Raw genomic sequence first — 25,351 nt, forward strand, 5'->3', positions numbered from 1 at the left:
ACTGTCATTGGCAAGAATAGACGTCTCAGTCATTGTGTCCGTCATGACTCGTCACTGTCTAATCGGAAAACATGCTGACAGACTGAAGGTTGCCAGCAACGACTTTTGCAGAAGCTGTGAGGGCATCGAAGAAGAAGGGACTATAGAACTCCTTCTGTGTGTGTGTCCCACACTAGCAGTCAGAAGGAGTTTCACTTTAGGTTCTCATTTCTTTGAGAACGTGTCTGATTTAGCGGATGTGAACATTCGCAAGTTATTGGGCTTTTCAAAGCGATCTGGATGGTTCAACGGTAGGAACTACAAGGCATCTTCCTTCTTCTGTCCCTGTGGTATTACAATGCACTTAAACCTAACCTAACCCGCCGCACACATCGGAGAGACACGAGTGGAAAATGCAAAAGCAAAAATTTCAGCAGACGATGATAGCTGGAATGCTATAGGAAGATTCGTCGAAGATATATTTTGCCTGAAGAAGAAGGGCCTCGACCCGGTGATGATGACAGGACGGGTGAAACACACCTGTCGGGTGTTTATGCTACATATCGCCAAGTAAAACCCCAATCATTGCTGAGATGGTTTGAACACACACCAGAGATTAAGGGGGGTTTATCCAATATACCATTGAGGGAGTACGGCATGCTGCATAATTGCAGTTACCCCTAATTAGATGAATAAAGAATAGTGCCAAAAAACTGAAAACAACTGCCTTAAAGAAGACACCCTACCACTTAAACACTTTAAAATATTTCAAAAAAAAAAATCGAAATATCGTTGACAAATAAATTACAAAGAAAAAACTTCAAGTATTCATAATATTTCAACATTTCTCTCAACACAATCATATAAACCAGACAAATATATATTTTTATCTTATCATCTCCTTCCCAGAACAACGGACGAAAAAACACTAAAAAGGACAACCAATTCTATACAAACAATTAAAAAAGAAGTAAAAAGAACTAAAAGCCATGTAAGTAAAAAGGATTTTTTCCGCGATTGATACCAACTCCTTTTTTTAAACTTTTCCCAAATAATTTTACAGGAAAATGTATAAATGTAATAATTACGAATTGCGGGATGTGACTGGTGTCAATTCCACTAAGAAACTGATCCGTTGTCGTTCGTTTCATTTTCGGTACCTGGAATTATGTCGTGCCAAGAATCTCTCCCCTTTGCCAGATATTAAGTCCAAGAATAATTGCACCACCATTCTCGATATCTTTGGTGATAAATTGTGTGTCAACGATTGGTTGTTGGTTGTGGAAGCATTGTTCAATGACCAAGTGTTGCAAACATTGGCCATACGCATGCGCAAAACATTCCCCAATGGTGAGTTAAATGAGAAATTTCATAAAAGTATTATTTCAACCAGTAAGAAAGGGCAAAAATCGGGCGACTGTATAATACCCTACACCTACCCAATGTGGGACCTATATCCAATTCTGAACCAATTTTGATGGACCTCGGCGAGCAAAAATGTTCAAACTGTAAAAATTACGGTTGACAAATGACAACATTATGGTAAATTACCCAAAATCTGACGAACGTATATATGGGGGCTATATCTAATTCTGAACCGACTCCGAACAAACTTCTCAAATAATGTGGTAGTCGTCGAGGAAAGCGTTGTGCAAAATTTTGGCCAGATTGGTCAAACAATGGGCTTGCAGTGGCTCTTGGAGTGAAAATCTGGCGATATACATATATGACACCTATATCTAAATCTGGGCCGATTTCCATGAAATTCACCAGTAACATTGAGAGTCATAAGAAAATCCTTCCTGCAAAATTTCGACACAATCGGGTAACAAATGATCACATCGGACGAATATATGAGAGCTATATCTAAATCTGAACCGATTTCGAGCGTACTCATCAGATACTGAGGCAGTCATCGAGGAAAGCGTTTTGCAAAATGTCGCCTAGATGGATCAATAAATGCGCTTGCTGTGACTAGAAGTTAAAATCGAGCGATATATATATATATATATATATATATATATATATATATATATATGAGAGCTATATCTAAATCTGAACCGATTTCCATGAAATTCAGTAATATTAAGAGTCAAGAGAAAATCCCTCCTGCCAAATTTCGAGAGAATCGGTTGACAAATGACCATTTTATTGCATTATTACTGAAAATCGGACGAACATATATATGGGAGCTATATCTAAATCTGAACCGATTTTGACCATACTCTATGTATATTGTGGTAGTCGTCGAGGAAAGCGTTGTGCAATATTTTGGCGAGATTGGTCAACAAATGTTCTTGCAGTGGCTCTAGGAGTGAAAATTGGGCGATATATATATGAGAGCTATATCTAAATCTGAACCGATTTCCATGAAAATCACCAGTAATGTCGAGGGTCGTAAAAAAAATCCATCCTGCCAAATTTCAAGAGAATCGGTAGATAATTATTACTGCAAATCGGACGAACATATATATGGGAGCTATATGTAAATCTAAACCGATTTTGACCAAACTCTATGTACATTGTGGTAGTCGTCGAGGAAAGCGTTGTGTAATATTTCGGCAATTGGTCAATAAATGTGCTTGCAGTGGCTCTAGGAGTGAATATCGGGCGATATATATGTGAGAGCTATATCTAAATCTGAACCGATTTCCATGAAAATCACCAGTAATGTTGAGGGTCGTAAAAAAATCCATCCTGCCAAAAGAATCGGTTAACAAATGACCATTTTATTGCATTATTACTGAAAATGAAAAAAAAACAAATATGGGAGCTATATCCAGATCTGAACCGATTTTTTACCAATTTCAATAGGCTTCGTCTCAAGGCCGAAAAACATACCTGTACCAAATTTGAAGACGATCGGATAAAAACTGCGACCTGTACTTTGTACACAAATTAACATGGACAGACAGACAGACGGACATAGCTAAATCAAATCAGAAAGTGATTCGGAGTCGATCGGTATACTTATCAATGGGTCTATCTCTCTTCCTTTTGGGTGTTATAAACAAATTCACTAAGTTATAATACCCTGTACGACAGTAGTGGTGTAGGGTATAAACATAGAAATGATAAACCCAGTAAGTGAACTTGTCCCAGATGCATATAAGAACACCAGTTTTTATACCCTCTACTATAGGATGGGGGTATACTAGTTTCGTCATTCTATTTGTAACACCTTGAAATATGCGTCTATGACCCCATAAAGTATATATATTCTTGATCGTCATGACATTTTAAGTCGATCTAGCCATGTCCGTCTGTCCCTCTGTCTGTCAAAAGCACGCTAACTTTCGAAGGAGTAAAGCTAGGCGCTTGACATTTTGCACAAATACTTTTTATTAGTGTAGGTCAGTTGGGATTGTAAATGGGCTAAATCGGTCCATGTTTTGATATATCTACCATATAAACCGATCTTGGGTCTTGAATTCTTGAGCCTCTAGAGGTCGCAATTCTCGACCGATTTGACTGATGGTGCTTTGGTATTACTTCCAACAGCTGTGTTAATTATGGTTCAAATCGGTTCATAACCTGATATAGCTGCCATATAAACCGATCTTAGGGCTTGACTTCTTCAGCTTTTAGAGGGCCCAATTCTTATCCGATTTGGCTTTAATTTTGGTGTCGCTTCCAACCACTATGCTAAGTATGGTTTAAATCGGTTATAACCTGGTATAGCTGCCAAATAAATTGATCTTGGATCTTGACTTCTTGAGCCGCTAGAGGGCGCAATTCTCATCCGATTTGACTGAAATTTTGCATGATGTGTTTTGTGTGATGACGTCTAACAAATATGCTTATCACGGAGCAAATCGGTACATAGCCTGATATAGCTGTCATATAAACCGATCTGGGATCTTGACTTCTTGAGCCTCTAGAGGGCGCAGTTATTATCCATAGTTGAATTTTCCTTCAACATACATGTGAAAAATGGTCTGAATCGATCTATAGCTTGATACAGTTCCCATATAAACCGATTACAAATTGTTGTCCCCTATCTATTTAGGCGATCAATTTGTGTAGATTAAAAAAATACATATCAAGCGGTTATTAAAATCGAAATTCACCCAAGGCATCACAGTCCTAAAATGAAAATCGAGGTTCCGATTGTTAACGAACTTTGTGTATAACTAATCTATATCTACGCTTAGCCGAAACGGTTGAAAGTTTGTAGGTTAAGCCCGTCGCTCCGCCTTTTTATACCGTGATGTCCGTCAGTCTGTCCATCCGTCCGTGTGTCCGGCAGTTCTAATCACGCTACAGTCTTCGAAAGTTGAGATATTGAGTTGAAATTTTGTACAGACTCGTATTTCTTTTATACGCAGATTAAGTCCTTGAATGGACCAAATCGGACTATATGTGGATATAGCTGCTATATAGACCGATCTGGCGATTTAGGGTCTTAAGCCTATAACAGTGGCATTTATTACCCGATTTCGCTTAAATTTGGCATAGTGATGGTCCAGATTGGAACATATTTGGATATAACTGCCATATAGTCCAATCTGCCGATTTTGAGTCTTAGACCTATAATAGACGCATTTATTACCCGACTTCGCTGAAATTTAGAACAGTGAGTTGTATTAAGACTCCTAAAATCTATCCTGAATGTCGTCCAGATAGGGCTATATTCAGATATAGCTGCCATAGAGCCCGATCTTCAACATTAGTGTCTAAAGACTATAAAAGGCATTTATTACCCGACTTCGCCGAAACTTGGAACAGTGAGTTGTATTAAGACTCCTAACATCAATCCTGAATATGGTCCAGATCGGGCTATATTCAGATGTAGCTGTCATAAAGCCCGATCTTCAGATTTAGGATCTAAAGACCATAAAAGCGCATTTATTCTCAGATTTGAATCAGTGAGTTGCACTAGGCGCCTCGACATCCGACCCGAATATGGTCCAGATCGGACCATATTTAGATATAGCTTTCATATAGATCGATCATTCGAGTAAGCGCTTAATCACACCAACGGCGCACTTATTACCCGATTACGTTACCTATAAGCCTTACGTGTTTTCTACTCAAAACCATGGAACGCATTGTGGATATGGTATGATGATAAAAAGTAGGACATCCAGCGAACTGTTCAAATACAAACAGCATGCCTATGTGAAGGGAAGGTCGGTGGAAACTACCTGGCGCGTTTTATCGCCACTTCTTTGGGTGACCACCATAAATGACCTATTACGAATGCTGACTGAGGAGGGTTTTGAAACCGTCTGCTATGCACACGATCCGAAGGATCCGAACCAGCTATGCAGAAGTGCCGAAAGGGTCTTGCATATGGCATATGACTGGGCTAGACCTAGGGGTCTCAATGTTAACCCAGAGAAGAGAGAAATATGCCTGTTCACGAGGAAGACGAAGGTGGGCTAATAGAACGATTTATATATCCGATCTTGGATATGAACTGAATTGGAAGTATCACTTTCAGGAGCGTACCGAGAAGGCTCACAGATGCTGGGTACAATTTATGTAGACTGGCCGTAGGTTCGAAATGGGGCCTGAATTCGAGAAATCCATTGGCTTTACAGGAGCGTGATTAGACCGATACTTACTTACGCATCAGTAGTTTGGTGGACTGCGATGAAGAAAGAGTGCAACGTAAGGATAATACAACAGGTTCAGAGAACATGTTGTCTTGGCATAGGCGGAGCGATGAGGACCATGCCCACAAGGGCACGAGAGACTATACTGCGGCTGCGAGACTTAAGGCGATGGGAGAATGGATTGAGGAAAGGAGCAGGAGGCGACGATAAGAAACCTGGAAGGAAGGGAAGAGGTTTCCGATCGTATACCTGTGACGACACTTGAGGTCGAGTAGAAGGCACTGCTGCCAGCGACACAGTCTTAGACTGACGGAACCCTAGTAATGCCATCTGGAAGATCATGTTACACGGATGGATCAATGCTCAAGGACAGAGTGGGCCTGGGGGTCTTATTAATTCTGGGGTTAGTGGAGTCCGTACAACAAATCCCATCACGCTCGTCTGCGAGTACCACTGCTTGCGCCAGGATATTGGGTCGCACTTGTGGTATTCGACCGGATGGTATAAAGCGAGCGGCTGCGTTAATGATGTCTCGGGATTTCCTCTCGGCAATTAGCACATTCAAGGGGGGGGTCAGTTCACTGTAGCGGCGATTGGTGTACTCTCAGAAGCCGACGGAATGAAGGTAATGAAGTCGGGTGATCGGTCGAAGGTAAGAATTATGGGGAGGTGGTCTGATCCCAAAGAAATGACAGATTGCCAGAATACGTCACTCAGGAGATCAGGGGATGCATCTCCTCGTAATCCTAGTGGGGGCTTCCTCATTTACTGCGCATAATGTGGAGCTTTCATTCTGCCCTGCCAAAGCTATGCCCCGCTGGTCATTACCTAGGGTAGAATGCCATGAAACGTGATGCGCATTAAAATCTCCTCTGTTTGTCACATTTTTCATTTCTTTATTTTTTTTTTATTCATTTACAGTTTTGCAACAATTGGACACCGAAAAGAAAGCCAAGTTATTTCGACAAAAACCCGTACTGTTCACCAAATTCGTATTCTCTGGTGTGGTGGAGGCAGTATCGAATTGCATTGAGTTCAGTAAGAATTTGCGGGTACTAAACCTAGAAGGGTTACCCTTGAATGGCATATATGCGGAAACTGTAGGGAAGGTAAGAGAAAAATATTTAATTGCAGCAAAAAATTTATTTACATTTCTAAACCAAGGCCATCTCGTCGAATCGTGGGCTACAGGACATAAGCTTCCAACGATCGAATATCGGTGACAAAGGATGTGAGGCCATATGCAATGCCATCAAATATTTGGAAAATGTGAAAAAGTTAAATTTATCCGAATGTGGTTTAACCCCAAAGGGAGCAGACTTTGTGGCTAATATGATAAAAATTCAGAAAATCACTCGCTTTACAGATAGTTGGCAAAATTCGTTGCGTTATCGTAATGTGGATACTGACAAAATGCCAGGACTGAGATCTCTTACACTGGCTCGCAATCACCAAATAGGAGATGAGGGTCTTAAGACCATTGTGGAAGAGCTAAAGGAAAATGTTTGGATTAAATGTAAGTTGAAGATATACTCATTGGAAAATTGAAGAATGGTGAAAAGGTTCCATTTCCTACTGTAGTCATTGATATGGAGAATTGTGGTCTAACCGATAGGGGCGCCAATATGATCCTCGATTGCCTGGAGATGAACAATGATATAGTGGATTTCAGCGTTCGCAATAACACAGATATGAGTAAATTCATGCAACGCACTATACGTGAAAAATTGGGCAAAGTGGATGAGGATCAGCAGTTGATGTCAGAGCAACAAGAGGACCTAGTACCAGGACCCAATGGCACCATGATAAAAGTACGCAAGCAGACTGTGGCCGCTCTCGATGAGCAATTGAAAAGACTACAAGACAAATTGGCCTTTGAAAGGGTGTTGAGGAAAAAGGCCGATGCTCTGAATGCTAAACTCAATCAACAGTTGCTAGCCTATGAGGCACAATTGCAGAAAGAAATCCAATCGAATATTCCCGAGGGCTTTATTCTAGTCAGAGATGAGTCATTGCAATCCATTATAACAGAGTAAGTGGGATATAGAATACATTTGTTTGTTGATTTAATCATTTGTTTCACACCTTGACTAGACGAAATAATTTCCAAAAACTGGCCTGCAGCGTTGTGGTTAGCGAGGATGAATTAACGCCTGCTCAGGATATGTCGAGCTCTGAAACCTCATCTCAGAATTGCGTATCGAATTTGTCTACAATACCAGAAAGCGTGATAGGCGAGGTCCCTCCAAATAGTTGCTTGTCTCGTCAACGAAAACCACATAAAGTTCGCAAAGTGAAGAGTGCAACAAAATACACTGAACCTCCATCAAAGGGTCCAGCTAAGAAGAAGATCTCCAAATCCGATCAGGAATTCTCCAATGAAAGTGATGTAAGTAAAATGAATTTGAGCAAAGCAATTTAAATTCATATTTAACTTTTCACGTTTAAAAAATTTTGAATATTTGCCACACAAATAACACGCGATCCAATGCTAGAGGCCTTTGATGTCCTTAAAAAGCGTGACATAGGTGACTGTATCGAAAGACTTTTTGCCCTCGGTCTGCGATGTACAATATATACAAAGAATCATGTCTACCCTGGACGTCTTAAACATAGGACCTAAAGCCATGATGATGCCATCGACCGCATATGATACGATCTCAGGGTTGTCTGGTGTTAAATGAGGATATGTAGAGGTCAAACAGTGCCTGAGATACCACCCCACCTTAGGAACTCCCCGTTTTACTTCTTTTTACTTCTTCTTAGTCCTAAATTTCCCATATGACTGGCGACCACATAAATATTACGTGTTGCCGTGGCATAGGTGACTGTATCGAAAGCCTTTTTGCACTCGTTGAGACTTTGGCTAATTTTGCTTTAATTTAATGAAATCCATGCTGATGCTCAACACAGTTTTGTTGGCATTTTTTTCTTCTTCAACAAGGCTCAGGGGCAGCAGTGTCCCAAAACTCTTAGTTACTCAAGATATCCTCCTTGAATCTCTTTCTGGACCATACTTGCTCAGTTTGTTATCACACAACGTTTGTGCCACTAGCTTAACTCAACAGATTTCTTAGCGGCTTGATCTTCTCCCTCCTTCTACAATTTCTGACCAATCTTATGGCAGTCGGTTGTACGCACCGGATCGACCCGATGGATTTCTTCATCGGCAAGGGCCTGCTTCGAGATATCTATAGGGGTGTTATACCAGATTGTGGTCCTCTTTGGTTCATACTTAGCATGGAGAGTAAAAGTCATAACAAAAAATAAGAATTGAATATTTTAGCCAAATCCTATAAAAATTTAGTTCCCTATGAAAGATATTGGTTCCCTTAGAAGCTCCATCACAATAGGAACTGGTTTGTCCCATTTCAATCAGAACAGATAACTTTGGTGCAAAATATCTAACTTCAGACTTTTTAGTCACGAAGTTTGGGTGCTTGCTACAGGCATAGGGACGGAAAGATTTGACTGCATCGGTATCCGAATTCCCACTAGAGGTCTGGTCTGAGGTATTTCGATGGTCTAAAATAGTCTTAATGTGTCTGTTTTGAAAATAGACTGATATTGTAACCAAACCTATCCTACCAGTTTCCTGGGTTCGATTCCCACAAGATGACTGGTCTGTGGCTACTGTGGTAATACAATTGGCTAAAGTAGTCTAATTGAGTATGTTTTGAAAATAGACTGTCATTCTAACCTAACCCTAACCTAAGGAACATGTAGGTCGACATTTCAGGGTCTTTTAAAGAGAATGACGAAATTTGGTGCCCTCATCTTATGTTGGAGAATTTCGAAAAAAAAATAATTTCAAATTTTCTAAGAATTTTTTCTTTTTATTTCTTTTTACTGCATTTTATAACATCGATTAAAGGAATGACTCTTACCTCTCACTTTAATTTGAGTTTTAGGCGTTCCCTTCTGCGGTATCCCTTTTCGAGCTGACGAAGTGCTGAATCTCACACTCTAAATCGTGTAAAACCACCCCGATGTTGTTGTTGAAGCAGTGTGGTGTTCACTGAGGTGGCAGCCTTTGACGATGAAGCACTTCAATCCGATACGTACAACCGGCTGCCATGGGATTGCAAGACCACCCTTATATTTCTGGGCGGTGGATGCCTATCCGCAAGATGTTAAAGGGAATGGTCTCTATAATAGCACCACTGTAGATACTGCTTAGACAGCATGTAATTGTACCTTCGCAAGGGGAGGATCTTTGTCTCCTGAGGGAGATGGTCTACGTTATAAAAAATATTAGATTTTATGTGGATGGTGGCTAGACTCTCATCCACCGGAGTAAATCTGGAAAAAATGTGTCTGTGATTAACCACAAATCCACTACCAAATTCATGTCTTGTATAATGTCAGCTATTGTACAACGCGTTGCCCTTCGGTGTTGTAGTGACACATCTCCCAATCCATCGCACTGCTTGTAAGGCTTTAATGTTAGCCTTGTACTTTTCCAATAGAACGGACAGTATGTATATTGCAACCTCTCTGTTGCTGTCCCAGTGTATCCCTTGAAGTTGCGAGATGTCTACTGTTCCACAACATACCCCTCAAATCGTTATAGGCAATTAGTAATTAATATTCCACATTATTTTCAGGGTTATATGGCAATAACAGGGTACATTGAAAGTAACGTGGGAGACACACTGTCCAATAACACCAATTGGTCCACCAATACGGCCTCCACTGTCATCAATACTCGTTTACAATTGCAAAATTCAAAATACCCCAATGTCCCTCCACACAATTCGGAGATAGATGGTTTGTCAATGAGTACCCCAAGCAGTGTGAGGAGTGATGTTAATGATTCCACAGATTTGGATACTTTGCGTCATGAGATAGATAATCAACCAATGAAGTTATTCCTGCGACGCCGTGAACAAAAGGCAACATTGCCTTTGACTCCCATGCCAGAGAAAAAGGAAAGAAAACAAAAGAACAGAGAAAAGTCGCCACGTTCTTTGTTTTTTGGATTCGGTGATGATTAAGAAATGATTAGGGGTAGGTTGCCACTTTTTGTCTTAAATTTTTATGTGATTGTTTGTTGTAACACTACCAGGCTCTGTTAATTCAAATTTATCCAGGTTGTCCTCATTTAAATATGTATTTTCTTCTGTTTACTTTTATTAAAAAAAAAAAATTAGGAAAATTATATGCTCGTCTATTTCTGATCTTTTAATAAATTTCTAAACATCTCAGCCGAAAGCTATCGGACGCGTACACAGGTTGCGGATAGTGGAATGCTTCATACGTAGTAGCTACAAATGTAGCCGCGAAGAATAAACAGCATCGAGTGGAGCGTCTCAGTGAGATGCCAGCCGACACCGGCTCTCTTTAATTAAATACTGAGCGCCTATGATGATCGATATGAGCAGGTGAGTTATTGGTACCTTTAAATAACCAATGACCATCATGTGTCCGCGAAGATCGGTGGTACACCATAGTTAAAATAGTTGGTGAACAAAGAAGAAAGGTTTTCAAAATCTGTTTATGCTCTCAAAAGAATTTCTCTTTATTTGCTGTCTTATTTCTATATCTATACATCATTGTCGGAATGTTTCTAAATATTAAACAAATTTTTTCACACACAAGAAACAAAGAATTGACACTCTCATGAGCTTACAAACAAGAAGGCTTAAAAAATGGTCATATATTTTTATGTTGTCAGTGATTTAATAACTGTATAGATGACAGCAAGATGCAATGTGGTTACCGGAACTGCTTAACCACCAAAACCGTACAAAGTACGGCCTTGACGTTTCAAGGCATAGACCACGTCCATAGCGGTGACAGTTTTGCGTTTGGCGTGCTCAGTATAGGTGACTGCATCGCGAATGACGTTTTCCAAAAATACCTTTGAAAGAAGAAGAAAATAAACAATGGAATGGAATTTTCCAAAATAAGCTGTAGTCACCCCCTTCCATATATCGCTATTGTTGACACTTACCTTTAATACACCGCGAGTTTCTTCGTATATCAATCCTGATATACGTTTTACTCCTCCACGACGAGCCAGACGACGTATGGCTGGTTTGGTGATACCCTGGATATTATCACGTAGTACCTTTCGGTGACGCTTTGCGCCTCCCTTTCCTAAACCTTTTCCTCCCTTACCACGACCGGTCATTGTTTAAGAACTTTCCTTAGGTGTTTATACAGCTGAAAATAAAATATTTCTTATGAATTACCAATTATCACAGTGTAAAATTATAAGCATTTACTGTTTAACAATAAACAAAAGGAAAAGAAATCAAAAAATTCCCAGACCTTACCTGAACAATGCGAATTAAAGCTTGTGAGATTCACAACAATGCTAATGGCAGCCGATAATCGATTTTTCGATAATTGGGATTTAAAATACAAAGCCGATGAAATAAAAGGCAAAAACGTCGTAAGCTAATAACGGTATTTGAAAACACTGATAGATTAAAATTCATTAGAAGTATTTGATTGTGGGATTGCTGTAGTATTTTCAGCGCTGAATACATCATTTTATGTGCCACATATTTATATATATCTAATTTATCTTAAATACTAACAAATTCCAGCCCAAAAACTATCGATATCATGCATTCGACACGTGATTTGCACTGTATACAACAACAGTCTATTGTATGTCAAATTTGCTACTGCTGTCAAGGCGGATTTAAAAAGGTCGTCTCAAGCTAACAGCTGTTAACAGCCGGCCAGGTTTGACGATATTAAGATATCAGATTTATGTTTGTTGTCTTCTTTGTTGTTATCTTCTTTCACGCATATTCCCTACTCATGTACGCACACGTATACACGCAAACAAATTTCTTTGTGTGTGTTGGCAAAACGTCAATCAGCTTGATGACATGATAGCGGATTGCACCATATGATTTGTGTTGCGGATAGAGGGATGCTCGATAAACGAGTGGCCAGTCTCAGTGAGGTGCCCGGTGGCACCTGATCTTGCTTAAATGCTGAGTGCTATATAGGGTATCACAGTAAATGGGTTATTATTTGCATTGTTTTATGAACACCGAGAAACATTTATTTAAAATCAAAATGACTTCTTTTGTTGATATTTGATGATTTTGTATGCATATATGCGGGAGGAGTGTTTTATTTATCCATAATCTAGCGATTCCGCTAACCGGTAATTCAAACGACCCAATTATCTGTTATCGCATATAACGATAACTATCCATGAAAACGTTGAACTCAAGGCTAATTTATTTAAAGGTTGTCTCATTTGTACAAGAACAATCAAAATAGGGGGAAAAATAGTACTCTGCTTACCGTGCGGAAATTGACTACAAGAAAGCAAAGTGGCAACTCTTTAAACCATTGCCGGCATAATTTTTGTATGTTTTATCGATTTCCATGGTTCGTTTTTCTTTATTTGCAAAAAGTAAATTTAATTATGAAAACAATAAATGCAGATAAAAAAATGCTTTGTTATGGAAACAAACACATTTGATTGCTGCAAATTCCGCTCGGGGGACAATTAAACACTTCTTAATTAACTTAAAATTGCTATCGATATTATAACAGTCGATAACACGTTATTGGACGTTATAATACGTGCTGTCATGGCGAAACAATTAAAGATGGTCCCATTTGTACAACTATCACAAATCAAATGTGCACTTCACTCTATCCTCAAGTGCTTGTGTACTTGAGTGTCCCCTGATACTGTACATTACAACTTATGTGTAGTGCATAATTAGATAAAACTAAAACAAACGGCAATGCCAGCATTTGTTATGTGGGAAGATACCTTAATAATTGAACCAAATCTCTGGCAACTCTAAATAAAAAATGCATTCAATGAAAATACCAACTCTGTCTTTATAAACATCCCTGTACTACACGCATAAAGATAAAGGTGGCATTTTCGGCGTCTGTCTCAAAGTGAAGTAATAAAATTATTGAAAGTTAGATTTATTGATTTTTATTGCTAATAAAACTTTGTAGATATAAGAAGAACAGTTCTAGCCTTCAGATTAATCAGAATACTCACTGTTAGTAAACCATGTTAAGCCGAAAGAGACGCGCCAGTTCCATCAGCAGCAAGAACGATGAGGAGACATTGCAAATGGATGATTCCACGCCGGAAAAATCACCGGTTTTGGCGACTGCATCATCAAACACGTTGATATCAACAATGTCCTCGGTGAGAAAGAAAAGAAAATTGGATCCCAGTGAAATGTGCCAGTCGTTATATGACTCCATACGTAACATCAAAAAGGAAGATGGCTCAATGTTGTGTGACACTTTTATAAGGGCGCCGAAAAGACGCCAAGAGCCCTCCTACTATGATGTGGTCAACAATCCTATTGATTTGCTTAAGATACAGCAAAAGCTAAAGACCGACATATACGACGATTTGGATGATTTAGTGCAGGATTTCGAATTGTTGGTTAACAATGCCAAGGCATTTTATAAGCCAGACACCATGGAGCATCAGGATGCAGTGGCTTTGTGGCAATATGTAACAACTAACAAACAGAAACTGTTAGATTCCATGGGCATGGCTGAGGATGAACCAAGAAGCAAGAGAGGACGAAGGCGCTTGACCTGTACTGCAGACGATGACTCGAAAGATGATGAGTGCAATATGTACGAAGAGTTATTTGCCTCCGTAATGACTTCGGTGGATGCGACCATGAATGATAGGCCATTGCATAGAATGTTTTTGCTTTTGCCCTCTAAGAAGATGTATCCTGACTACTATGATGTCATTGAACATCCAATTGATTTGAGACTCATAGCCACAAAAATTCAAACCAATGCCTATTCAAATTTGCAAGAAATGGAAAAGGACTTGTTGCAGATGACTAAAAATGCCTGCCAATTCAATGAGCCTGGCTCGCAAATCTATAAGGATGCCAAGACATTGAAGAAAATGTTTACCCAAAAACGTTTGGAGCTGGACACGGGTAAAGTTAAGCCAACAAAAAGACCGAAAAGCGTCTCAAGTGCTGCCATTGCGGCCCTTAAGGAAGAAGTCGATAGTTCGGACGATGAGGAGACCAGCAAAAAGGGCGAAGGTCCTATGTGGGCCTTGTTTGATCACCTATACAATGCGCCGGGTTTCTCCGAACATCCAGGAGCCACCGGTCCCCCTCTGGGTACTTCCCTATGGAAGTTGCCCATACGCAGATTTCATCCTGAATATTTTGAGTTAATCAAAAGGCCTATTTCGATGTGTCAAATACAAACTAAACTCAATAAAGGAGAATACGCCAATATTAGCGATCTTACGGCAGATTTGTATTTAATGCTTGACAATGCCAAAAAGGCATATCCTCCCACACATAGAACTCATAAGGACGCAGTAAAAATGCTAAAGCTTATGAATACCAAATTGGTGGAGGATGCCCCAGATCAAGATACAAGTGAAATGGAGGAGGAAGAGGAAGACGAAGAAGAAGCCGATGAGGACGAAGCAGACCAGACTATAGTGGCAACAACTGAACCGGTACCTGAAAAACGCAAAAAGGGACGTCCTCGTCTTAATCCCATTGCAAATCCATCTGCATTGAACACCAGTGCAACTAGTACACCAAAGCCTCAGCGTATGACAATTAATGCGGCATTAAGGAAAAAAGTTTTGGCCTTGCACAAGTATTTATTGGATTTTTCATTGGGCACACGCAAACCCATTGACTTGTTTATGGAAAAACCGCCACGTAAAATCTATCCCGATTACTATGATATCATACAGAATCCCATCGATATGAACACCATTGAACATAATATACGTGCTGAAAAATATCGTGATGTTGAAGATGTGGTGGCCGACTATCGTCTAATGTTTGCCAATTGCCGTCAGTATAATGAAGAAGGTAAGCTGGTATATTAAAAAAAATTGGATTTTATTATAAGATTCATTTTTTATAAAATACTGATGTTACATATTTCCCTTTTGCTTTAGAAATTATTTATAAAATTTGTGGAAGTGGAAGATCATTAGAAATTTAGAGAACCTAGACAATATGTGCCATGCTCCTCGATGAAATACTGCCAATTGCTCAAATTAGAAAAAAGGGGACGTTAAGTATCTACTCTTTGCAACACATCAACTTTTTTCGACAGCGGCAGCACATCATCGTGCACCTAGAAATTTAACTCAATATCTACAGGGCGCAGTTTTAGAATACATTAACATTTTCAGTATAAACAATTTGCCTCAGGGAACTGATTTTTTTTTTAAACTCATGTTGGAAGTATTTGTTGTAGCCACGTTTGCATGTGGAGGTAGCGATCCTCTGCAATATAGCTGAGCAAGCTCGTATCGGTTGGTCCTATCGCCGTGGGATCGTGATGGCCATTAGTTATTTAATGGCATCAATATTTCGCCTTGCCATATCCAACATCATAGCCACTTAGTATTTAAGCAAGAGTGCCGCCCGCCTCTCACTGAATTTCTCTACTCGATGCCGATGATTGTGCGCGACTGCAATTACAGTTTCTGCGTACAGAGCATTCCACTGTTCGCAAACTGCGGTCGTGCCCAGTAGCTCCCAGCTAAGTTTCTCGTGATAACGATCAAACACCACACAGATCGGAACTCAAAGTTCCAGCCCGTTTGGTGCTCATACTTTGCTCGTGCCGGGATAACTATTTTAGAAGTCCTAAAACGTAGGTCAACATGTTATTTTTCGGAATGACTTGTCCAGTCAGTTATTTTTAATCCTTACAGATGGCTAGAATGAAAGAGGTGTGACTGGAAAGAATCCAGGTATGGAACGAGTTGTCCACCATCTGCAATTGCAGGGCAGTGACACAAAATATGCTCAACCGTTTTCAATTCTTCCTCACCACCACAAATCCTATAAGATGGCCGCATTTTCTTGTGTCTTACGCTACGCTTTAGACTTTATATTGCTATGCTTTGCTAAATCCCGGGCCATCCAGGGCCTGATAGTCTTCAAGCGTGTTCTTGGATTTTATAACTAGCCTCGGCCTCACATGGCCCGATGCCAGAGACTTCAGTGCCGTCTACTTATGTTGTTGTTATTGTTGTAGCCATATTTTTATGTGCGGCGATCCTCGTCAAGCTCCTGTAGGTGAGCAAGCTTGTTCCAAAGGACCGATCGCCACGGGAACAGTGTGAAGGCGCCAATAACCCGTCTTGTCATATCGAACATCATAGGCACTCAGTATTTGTGCAAAAGTCGGTGCCGCCCGGTTTCTCTCTGAAACTCTCAAATACCGCTGATTCTCCGCGACTGCCGTTACAGCTACCCCGTATGGAGCATTCCACTATCCGCAAACTGTGGACGCTTCCGGTAGCTCGCAGCTAAGCTTCTCGTGAATGCAATGAACACCACACAGATCGGATCTCAATGTTCCAGCCTGTGTGGTGTTCACAGCTATCCCGTGCCGGGCCGTCTACTTATTGTATATTATTATAGTCTGATTGGGTATTAACTTCTACGTCGAAATTTGAAAGCAAGGAACACCACACAGATTGGACCTCAATGTTTCAGCCTGTGTAATGCTCTCAGCTATCCCGTGCCGGCCGTCTACTTATATAATTATAGTCTGATTGGGTAGCAACTTCTACATCGAAATTTGAAAGATTTTACACACGTCCAGAAGCCAAATATATGGCTCCCTAATTCCTGTGTTCAGTGAAGACCATTGCCCTGTGGTCTACATTCCAAACTGGGCATATCCGTGCATACAGAAGTTCAAGGGAAAGTCGTGATGCCTCCGGCCAAAAGCTCCGGTCTGATGTTACGTGCTTTCATAGGCCTGATATACGACTCCCTAACTACTATGCTTAAATAAGACTTTTTTTCTCGTTGCTCCCGTCCAATTTGACCCATCTGTGTATACAGAAAGGGAAAGGCGGGATGAATTCAATCTTAAGCTCCCTTTCTGGGAAAACGAAGTCCCTCATGGTAGAGAGTACGTCAAGTCGCATATACTTTGCTTCCACCACTACCGCGGGATAGTGTAAGTATGGCAAGGGATAAGTATGAGCACCACACGGGCTGGAACTTTGACGTCCGGTCTGTGTGGTGTTCATCGTTAACACGATAAGCTTAGTTGGAAGCTGTAGGGCGCTTGCAAAGGTTACACATAATGGAATGCTGCATAGAAGTAAATGTAATTACAGTCGCGGACAATCAGCGGTAACTGAGTGGAGACTCCTAGTGGAAGCCGGGCGCCACCGTCTTTTGCCGGAATACAGAGTACCTACGATGCTCCATATGACAAGGCGAGTTATTGGCACCTTTGAATATCCTTTGAATTGAATGTCCGCGCCGATTGGTCCTCTGGATCGGAACGAGCTTACTCACCTGTAGAAGCTTGACAGGAACGCACCTGCAAATGTGGCTACAACAAAAAAAAAAAACAGCATCACCAGCACAGATTTACGGTTTTGGATTAAATTTCGGGCGGGAATTATCATGGGTCAGTCTCAGTAAGTCGACCCGGACTGCAGTGAGAATAAAAAAAACTTACCCACAAAAAGGTGAGACATTTCGTCACGCCTTTCGGACTCGGCTATAAAAAGGATGCCCTTACCATTAAGCTTAAATTTGACTCGGACAGCACTCGTTAATATGTGAGAAGTTTTCACCTGTTCCTTAATGAAATATTCATGGACAAATTTGCATTTGAAGTGGAGATCACTACTCCGTTTCTGCGAGATCAACACCACCGCGGAACGTTCTACCGCGATAATTTTGCGGAGGCCACAGCCAACCAGAGGATGATGCCAGACATCCATTGTGTCAAAACAGCGCCTCACACTGTATACCACCCAAGACAATCGCAAGGCAGCCGGTTGTACGTACCGGATTGACCAGATGAAGTCCTTTATCGGCAAGGGCTGCCGCCTCGGTGTACAACACACTGCTACAATAACAACTATCTAAGATCCCAAATTCTTAAATATCTTTTACGTACCTTCACGTTCCTTCTCCAGGTTAGTCTGGTGAGAAATCGCGCAAAGGTACTCAGATTCTTGACCAGCGCAAAAATTCCAAGGTTCCTCATTCCAGTTGTTGTTGTTGTAGAAGTGCTCTATCTTTCGTCTGCTTGTTTCTGTTGAATATTGACTAAAGAAAAGTGCGCATAGAGTCATCTAGGTCTGAGTCAAGTGGGTCTGGCTCGGCAATTAAACAGGTGAGGTATGTCGAGGGACACACATCTTGCACTTTAGCATCAATCCCTGCTTTGTAGGAATTGATGCGGCTGCATTTGCAGTATCGTAATTGAGCCAGAACTACTCTGTTTTGCCGGGGGAAGTGAATTTCTTCAGGTACAATGGAAGGCGGTCGTTCTCCAAGGTCACCTGATAGCTATTCACCGCATTTGCTACCGTGTCTGCATGAATGTTGTCTAGTCCTGCTTGACCTCTTTTGTACAGCTGAACCTCTTGCTCTAGATCATATACATCCATCTTAAGACGAGACCCAACTGGTGCTGCATAACTTACCACAGACTGGCCAACAATGTTTCTTTTTCAGCATCCCAAGTGCAGCCATGATTACTGCGATTACTCTGGTTGAACAGTTTAGCAGATGACGAGTAGTCTCTGGCTAAAATCGGGACACACATCCTGCACATTGCCATCAATCCTTGCTATGTAGGAGTTGAGGCGGCTGCATCTGCCGGAAAGTTATCGTTTTTCGAGGACCATATTCAACCAGCAGCTATTCACCGCATCTGTTACCGTGTCTGCATGAATGTTGTCTAAACCTGCTTGATATGCCGCTTGATCCTAAGGCTCTCTCTTTTAGCACTGTACCTCTCGCTCTAGATCATGTAGATCTTAAGGCTTCTGGGCGATGGGTACCTATCCACAAGATATGATTTGGATGGTCCCTGAGATAACAGCCCAAAAAGTATTTCTTGGACGGTATATAGTTATGTCTTTGCACGTTTAGGAAATTTGTCTCTCGATGAAGGTGGCCCACGTTAGATTTGAGGAGACAACCCGCCGTATTTCGAAGTGCGGCATTCTGACAAATTTAAACGTAATTCCGCTGTATGTCGCGTAGCTGACGATACCATTCCGGTGTATAGTTTAAGCACAGTCTTTCGCACATTATCCATCGCCCATTTATAGAAGGCTTTCTTATTACCCCTCAACAAGTTCTGTAATAGTAGAGAGTAAACGTCGTGGGGAAAAACCTTCCTCCTCAACAGACTTGGGAAGCTCTTTGTTTGCCAAGGGTCACTGAATAGGGGCTCAAACCCCATTGTGGTTCCTCTATCCATTGATCCTGCCCATCAGCATCGTATCAAGCAAAGGAGGGATCCTCTTGTCTACCAGAGAGTCGTGTATTGCCAAGCCTTTTGTTAATAAGGCCTCCAAAGTCAAGTCAAATTCCTTCTATGCAACACCACATCAGTATCAACTTAATTTAACAGGCGAGGAGGAATCCTCATATCCACCAGAAGGAGGAATCCTCATATCCACCAATTTTAAACCAATGGTTTCTTGGACAAAACTTCTTAGAATTTGTCGTAGATTACGATTTGACCAACACTACTGCGAAACGGAGGAAACGCGTACCATTGTGGTTGGTGTGTGTTGTGACCTCTGGCCTTCCCTTTCCATTCTCCGATCATTGAGATCGTCTCGAAAGAGAAACAAACGAAAAATCTTCTTCTTCGCTTCTGTTTGTGATTATTTAGATGCAATCCCACAGCAGCCGGTTGTACGTACCTGATCGACGCGATGAAGTCCTTCATCGGCAAGGGCTGCCGCCTTAGAGTACAACACACTGTAACAACAACAACTTTATTTAAATACAAAAAAGACTGAAGGCGTTAGAAATTCACTCAATAGATGCAAGGAATGGACGTAGAAGCCTTTCTCTCTGACCATAACAAAGCACTACGAGTGGAAAATATTTTATTGATATTTGGAAGCTTACAATATCTAATCCAATTTTCTTTCTTCCTCTCTTTCCTCTTTTTTCAGGTTCCAACATCTACGAAGATGCCAATGTGCTAGAGAAGGCATTAAACGAAAAACTTAAAGAATTTCCTGGTCTTAATGAAATCAAGAAACCCCTGCAAAAACTTAACAAATGTGGCCGTGGTCGCAGCAACGTCATGCCAATGTCTGAGAAACTATGGCAATTCTTTGAGTCTATACGCGATTATCAAGAACCCAAAGGCAAACGTCAGCTATCGTTGATTTTCACCAAGCTACCTTCAAAAGCAGACTACCCCGATTACTACGATATCATTAAGGAGCCCATGGATATGGAGCGAATTGCCAATAAGTTGAAGCAGGGCCTTTATGAGACCATTGATGAGTTGGCAGCAGATTTTCTTCTCATGCTGGAGAACTCCTGCAAATACAATGAGCCGGATTCACAAATCTACAAAGATGCGCTGGTGTTGCAACAACTAACTTTGCAATTGAAGCAAAGTTTGCGAAGTGCTGGTGACACAGTACCCGATGTTGGTTTGGCGGTGCAGGAACTTTTGCTTACCATGTTTTCGGCGGTGTATAACCATCAGGATGAGGCTGGACGTTGCTATTCGGATTCTTTGTTGGAGTTGCCCGAATATGATGAATTGCCTGGGGAACAAAAAGTGCGAGGCATCTCTTTGGATGTGGTTAAAAGACGTCTCTACAAAGGGGTGTATAAGCGCATGGATATCTTCCAGGAAGATGTCTTTGCCTGCTTTGAGAGGGCCAGGAAATTGTCAAGAACTGATTCGGATATATTTCAAGATTCCATAGAATTGCAGACATTTTTCATTAGGAAAAGAGATGAGGTGTGCCGTGATACTCTAAGCACTCCTGCCCAAAACTATACTCTGGACAAGCTGCTGGCTGAGGTGGAACTTTTGAAGCAGCAAAAATCCTCTCAAGAAGATCAGGATCAAGATGAGAAGGAGGAGTTGGATCGGGCAGCTACTCAAGGCGAGAGCATGACCTACAATCAGAAGGTCTTCTCTCCCGGTGACTTTGTCTACTTCCAACATAATGATCATAAATTGCCCAGCATAGCGTACATTGAGCGTTTGTGGACCAATGAGGATAACATAAAAATGATGTTGGGCTCTGTGTTCCTTAGCCCTCATGAAACGTATCATGTGCAGACCAGAAAGTTCTTCGAAAAAGAAGTCTTCAAAAGCAATGTTTCCCAGAACATACCCATGGAAAGGGTAATGGGCAAATGCTATGTCATGCATATTAAGGACTACATTAAAGCTCAGCCAGAGAATTTCGAGGAGAAGGATGTTTTTGTTTGTGAATCTCGTTACCATGTGCGCAGCAGGTCTTTTAAGAAATTGAAAAGTTGGCCTCTGGTTAGGGAGAACGATCCCGTGAAGTTTATACCACGCAGCAAGCCCATTGAAATAAAACGGGTCATGTCCGTGTTCAAGGAGCGTGTGGAAAAGCACAAAGGCGAATTGGAGGAATTAAAAATGCAAGAATGCCTGGTGGAGAAGGAGAAGCCCAATGTCCCCTGCGATCCACCGCCAATTCCCGAACCCAATGCTGTCTACTATCAGCAATTCAATACCATTTGCAGTGGTGTGGTCAAGACTGGGGACTTTGTGTATGTGGCCACTCAGAGTGGCAAACAGTCCATTGCTCAAATCCATCAGATATGGGAACAGAATAACAAGTCCTATTTCAAAGGGCCCTGGTTGTTGGCGCCCAATGAAATATCGCCAGCCCTGCCCACTCAGCCGCCTATGGGCAAGCAATTCTATAGGCAAGAGCTGTTGCTGTCCACCGTTGAGGAGGCAAGTCCGGTAATAGGTATAGTAGGCCGTTGTGCAGTTTTGGAATTTCAGGAGTACATCACCAGCCGTCCCACCGAGTTTGTTGAAAGTGATGTGTACATCTGTGAAGCTGCCTACGATGAGCTCAAGAAGTCGCTGCGTAAGTTCAATGCACCCAATTCGATACGCAAATTTCGCCATAGTCCCGAGGTGACACAAGACGAGATACTGTACTTCAAGGTGCCCATTAAACCGTCCAAGGAAACCAAACAACAAGAAATGAACGACAGTCTGGGCATTATGGAGGATTCTATGGATGGCAATCCACCATCGGTTAGTTCGGATATAGCCACAATATCATCGCCAGCACCTTCGGTGTCCTCTACACCGTTGTCATCGAAGAAAACCAAGACCACCAAGAAGTGTCTCACCGGTTATATTCTGTATTCCAGTGAGCATAGGAAGGGTAAGCAATAAAAAATGGTCGATGCAAATTTTGCATTATTTAATTTTGTTTTTTTTCAGGAATTTGCACCGCCAATCCAGATGCCTCTTTTGGTGACATATCACGCATGGTGGGCAATGAATGGAAAAATCTACCCTCCAGTGTCAAGCAGAGCTGGGAAGATCGAGCTCAGCGCATAAACGAAGAAACCAATGCTCGCCGTGAACTTATGGAGGAGTCCTTGGCTTTGAACAACTGTGCCAGCCCTGCTCCTGCCAATGAGCAGCAAACTGGCCTTACCTTTGAGTGTCTCTGGGATAAGTGTGACTTCCAGTTTGAAGATTCAGTCGACTGTATGGAGCATTGTTTGGCCGACAACACCGGCCATGTGCAGCGCTCTGCCCAACAGACAGACACCGAGTACTACTGTCAGTGGCGCAACTGCATACGCATGAAAAAGAATCTGCAAGCCTTTCCCTCACTCACTAGGCTCATTAAACATGTGCGAGAAGTTCATTTACCCAAATCGGGTAAAGTTATACCGGTACATGAGCGCAGCAAGAACTATGTGGCACGTAAACATAAACTAAACCACAATGTTTCGCAACACATGTCCACAAGTATGAACAACACCATGATACCCAACTCAAATCACTCTCCTCGAGGTGGTGGCATGGATCACAATATGGCCATGCAGTATCAACATACGCATATCTATGCACCACCGCCGGAACCCTTGTTTGTCACTGTACCGCCGAGGCCGCAGCGTGTTTTACATTCTGAAGCCTATATCAAATACATTGCCTCCCTTCAAGGCACCACACATCAACAGAATGCCCAAAACTCTGCTAACTGGAAGAGGGCTTTGACACAACTGACCCCAGCAGATATAACCAAGCCCAAGAATCTCCTACCCTCGCAGTGGTTGGGCAGGTATGCCAGCAGTAATGTGGATGATGTAGTTAAGGCCCTGTGCCATATGCGCAACCACATGATGGACGATGTACTACAAATACAGCGTAGTTTTAATACTTTTTAATCTATACATATATAAGTACCTATTTATATACATACATACTTGCGTTTTTTTTTACAATTTATTTTTAATAAGAGACACAATTTTGACAATTGGTTGTTGCATTCTCTCAAGATTATGATAATGCTGCTTATTATGTGTACATTTTTAGTATTATAGCAATTGTAAGCGTGAAACTTATATTTTGAAAATTTGTAAATGCAAACAAATTCTATGTTTGAAATATTTGTACAAGAAGACAAAAAAAAAAAACATATAAATGGTGTGAGAAAAAATGATTTTGTTTGCAAGTTATGCAGAAAACCTGGAAACAAAGCGTCCAGTACCTATGAATTGGATAAAGCAGGAAACATTTCTATCGCTGAAGATGTATGTCACCGCCATGACGAGTCTAAAAAAAGGGTCGGTAACCTTGGGAGAGGTGTCGGAGACTTCGGATTTCATAAGGTAGATTCCGCTGAATCTTGACATATAAAGTAAAAGGTACGCACGTGCAAAGTAAGAACAAGTCAAAGGCAAACAAAGTGAAGGATGCCTATCAACTTTCAATACAGTCGGCCATATCATGCATTTTGAAGACACTGCCAACAGGTTCTCTCAGCCAAGGCCGAATCGTGGAATTGGGAATTTCTAGTCGCTATTCCTATGTGGATTTCAGGGATAAGAAGTCAAAGCATTCCCCGTAGAGTGAAACGAAATTCCTATGATCGGCTAAAAGTCTACTTCATAGCCTTTAACTGTCCTCCGCGTATGCTACTGCAATTTGTTACAAAGTCAAAAGTAGGTCTTTAAATCACTTACCGGTAGCACTTGGGTTGCTGCCAAGTGTTGACTTCATACAAAGCAATTGGCCGGTCAGTGATAAACTATGCAGCGCCAGTGTGGTCTGCCCTGTGAACTATAACGGTCTGTTCTCATGTGTACCACCTTCATCAAGAGACAAAGATCATAACCGTGCGACGACACAACATGCTATGCCACATTCGTATGGGAGGCAGCGATCCTCGTCAAGTCTATAACTGAGCTAGCTTGTTTCGGTCCAAGCGACTTATCGTCGCAGGATCGTAATAATCATTAGTTACTTAAAGGCGCCAATAATTTAGCTATCATATATACCATGTTGAATATGCTGTGTATCTTCTGGGCTGTTATCGCAGCAGCCATCGAAATCAAATTCATGTGGATAGGCATCAACCGTCCCGTTGGATCTACTTCAGTGCTACAAGAGAGAACCTCCAGTTCAAACAGTGTATCAGGTAAGTCTTAAAGCTATGACGAGGATAGAGTAGCGGAAGTGATAGGCAGCTAACGAAGAATTTTGCTCTTGGAGACCAGATGCCACCCATAACCGGTAGATACAGTCGTTTCAATTCCTACAGTATTGAAGCCAAAGTGCTGAATGCGTGTCCCAAGTTTGAGCTACGACTACACCACGCACGCCAATTGTTCATCCTTTTAGCCAATTCTAGTGAGCTTAATACCAAATCCCTCTGTACTCATCAAAGCCATGTCGTTTCTGGATATTTTGTAGAATCTGGCAAACGAAATAAGACTGAACAGACAACATACTGCTAAAACAACAACGATTAAGGTATTATGTTTTGGTAGTATGTAGCACAAATCTCTATT

At 41.4% G+C, this 25,351-nt stretch overlaps 3 protein-coding genes across 4 annotated transcripts; 2 read left to right on the forward strand and 1 right to left on the reverse strand.

Annotated features, from left to right (window-relative positions):
- Positions 1 to 849: 849 nt before the first annotated feature.
- Positions 850 to 10,713, forward strand: LOC106093755 (protein Cep78 homolog). The gene is made up of 7 exons (XM_013260898.2): positions 850 to 970; positions 1,043 to 1,329; positions 6,462 to 6,649; positions 6,705 to 7,056; positions 7,122 to 7,572; positions 7,635 to 7,929; positions 10,148 to 10,713. Coding segments are annotated over exons 1-7 (1,965 nt in total). The 5' UTR covers positions 850 to 968; the 3' UTR covers positions 10,538 to 10,713.
- A 323-nt stretch (positions 10,714 to 11,036) lies between these two features.
- LOC106093762 (histone H4) lies at positions 11,037 to 11,911 on the reverse strand. The gene is made up of 3 exons (XM_013260911.2): positions 11,822 to 11,911; positions 11,497 to 11,708; positions 11,037 to 11,403 (listed from the first exon to the last, which is right to left on the reverse strand). Exons 2-3 carry the CDS (start codon positions 11,674 to 11,676, stop codon positions 11,272 to 11,274), a joined length of 312 nt encoding a protein of 103 aa, XP_013116365.1. The 5' UTR covers positions 11,677 to 11,708; positions 11,822 to 11,911; the 3' UTR covers positions 11,037 to 11,271.
- Positions 11,912 to 13,366: 1,455 nt separating this feature from the next.
- LOC106093769 (protein polybromo-1) lies at positions 13,367 to 23,921 on the forward strand. Of its 2 annotated transcripts, XM_013260922.2 has the most exons (4): positions 13,367 to 13,435; positions 13,494 to 15,367; positions 20,473 to 22,707; positions 22,767 to 23,921. In XM_013260922.2, the coding sequence occupies exons 2-4, from the start codon at positions 13,552 to 13,554 to the stop codon at positions 23,723 to 23,725; spliced, it is 5,010 nt and encodes a 1,669-aa protein (XP_013116376.2). In that variant the 5' UTR covers positions 13,367 to 13,435; positions 13,494 to 13,551; the 3' UTR covers positions 23,726 to 23,921. The 2 variants fall into 2 exon arrangements, with proteins under 2 accessions (XP_013116376.2, XP_059218686.1); XM_059362703.1 differs by having other exon boundaries at positions 13,380 to 15,367.
- Positions 23,922 to 25,351: the final 1,430 nt, after the last annotated feature.

This window comes from Stomoxys calcitrans, chromosome 2, assembly GCF_963082655.1.
Source record: "Stomoxys calcitrans chromosome 2, idStoCalc2.1, whole genome shotgun sequence".
Taxonomy (NCBI): domain Eukaryota; kingdom Metazoa; phylum Arthropoda; class Insecta; order Diptera; family Muscidae; genus Stomoxys; species Stomoxys calcitrans.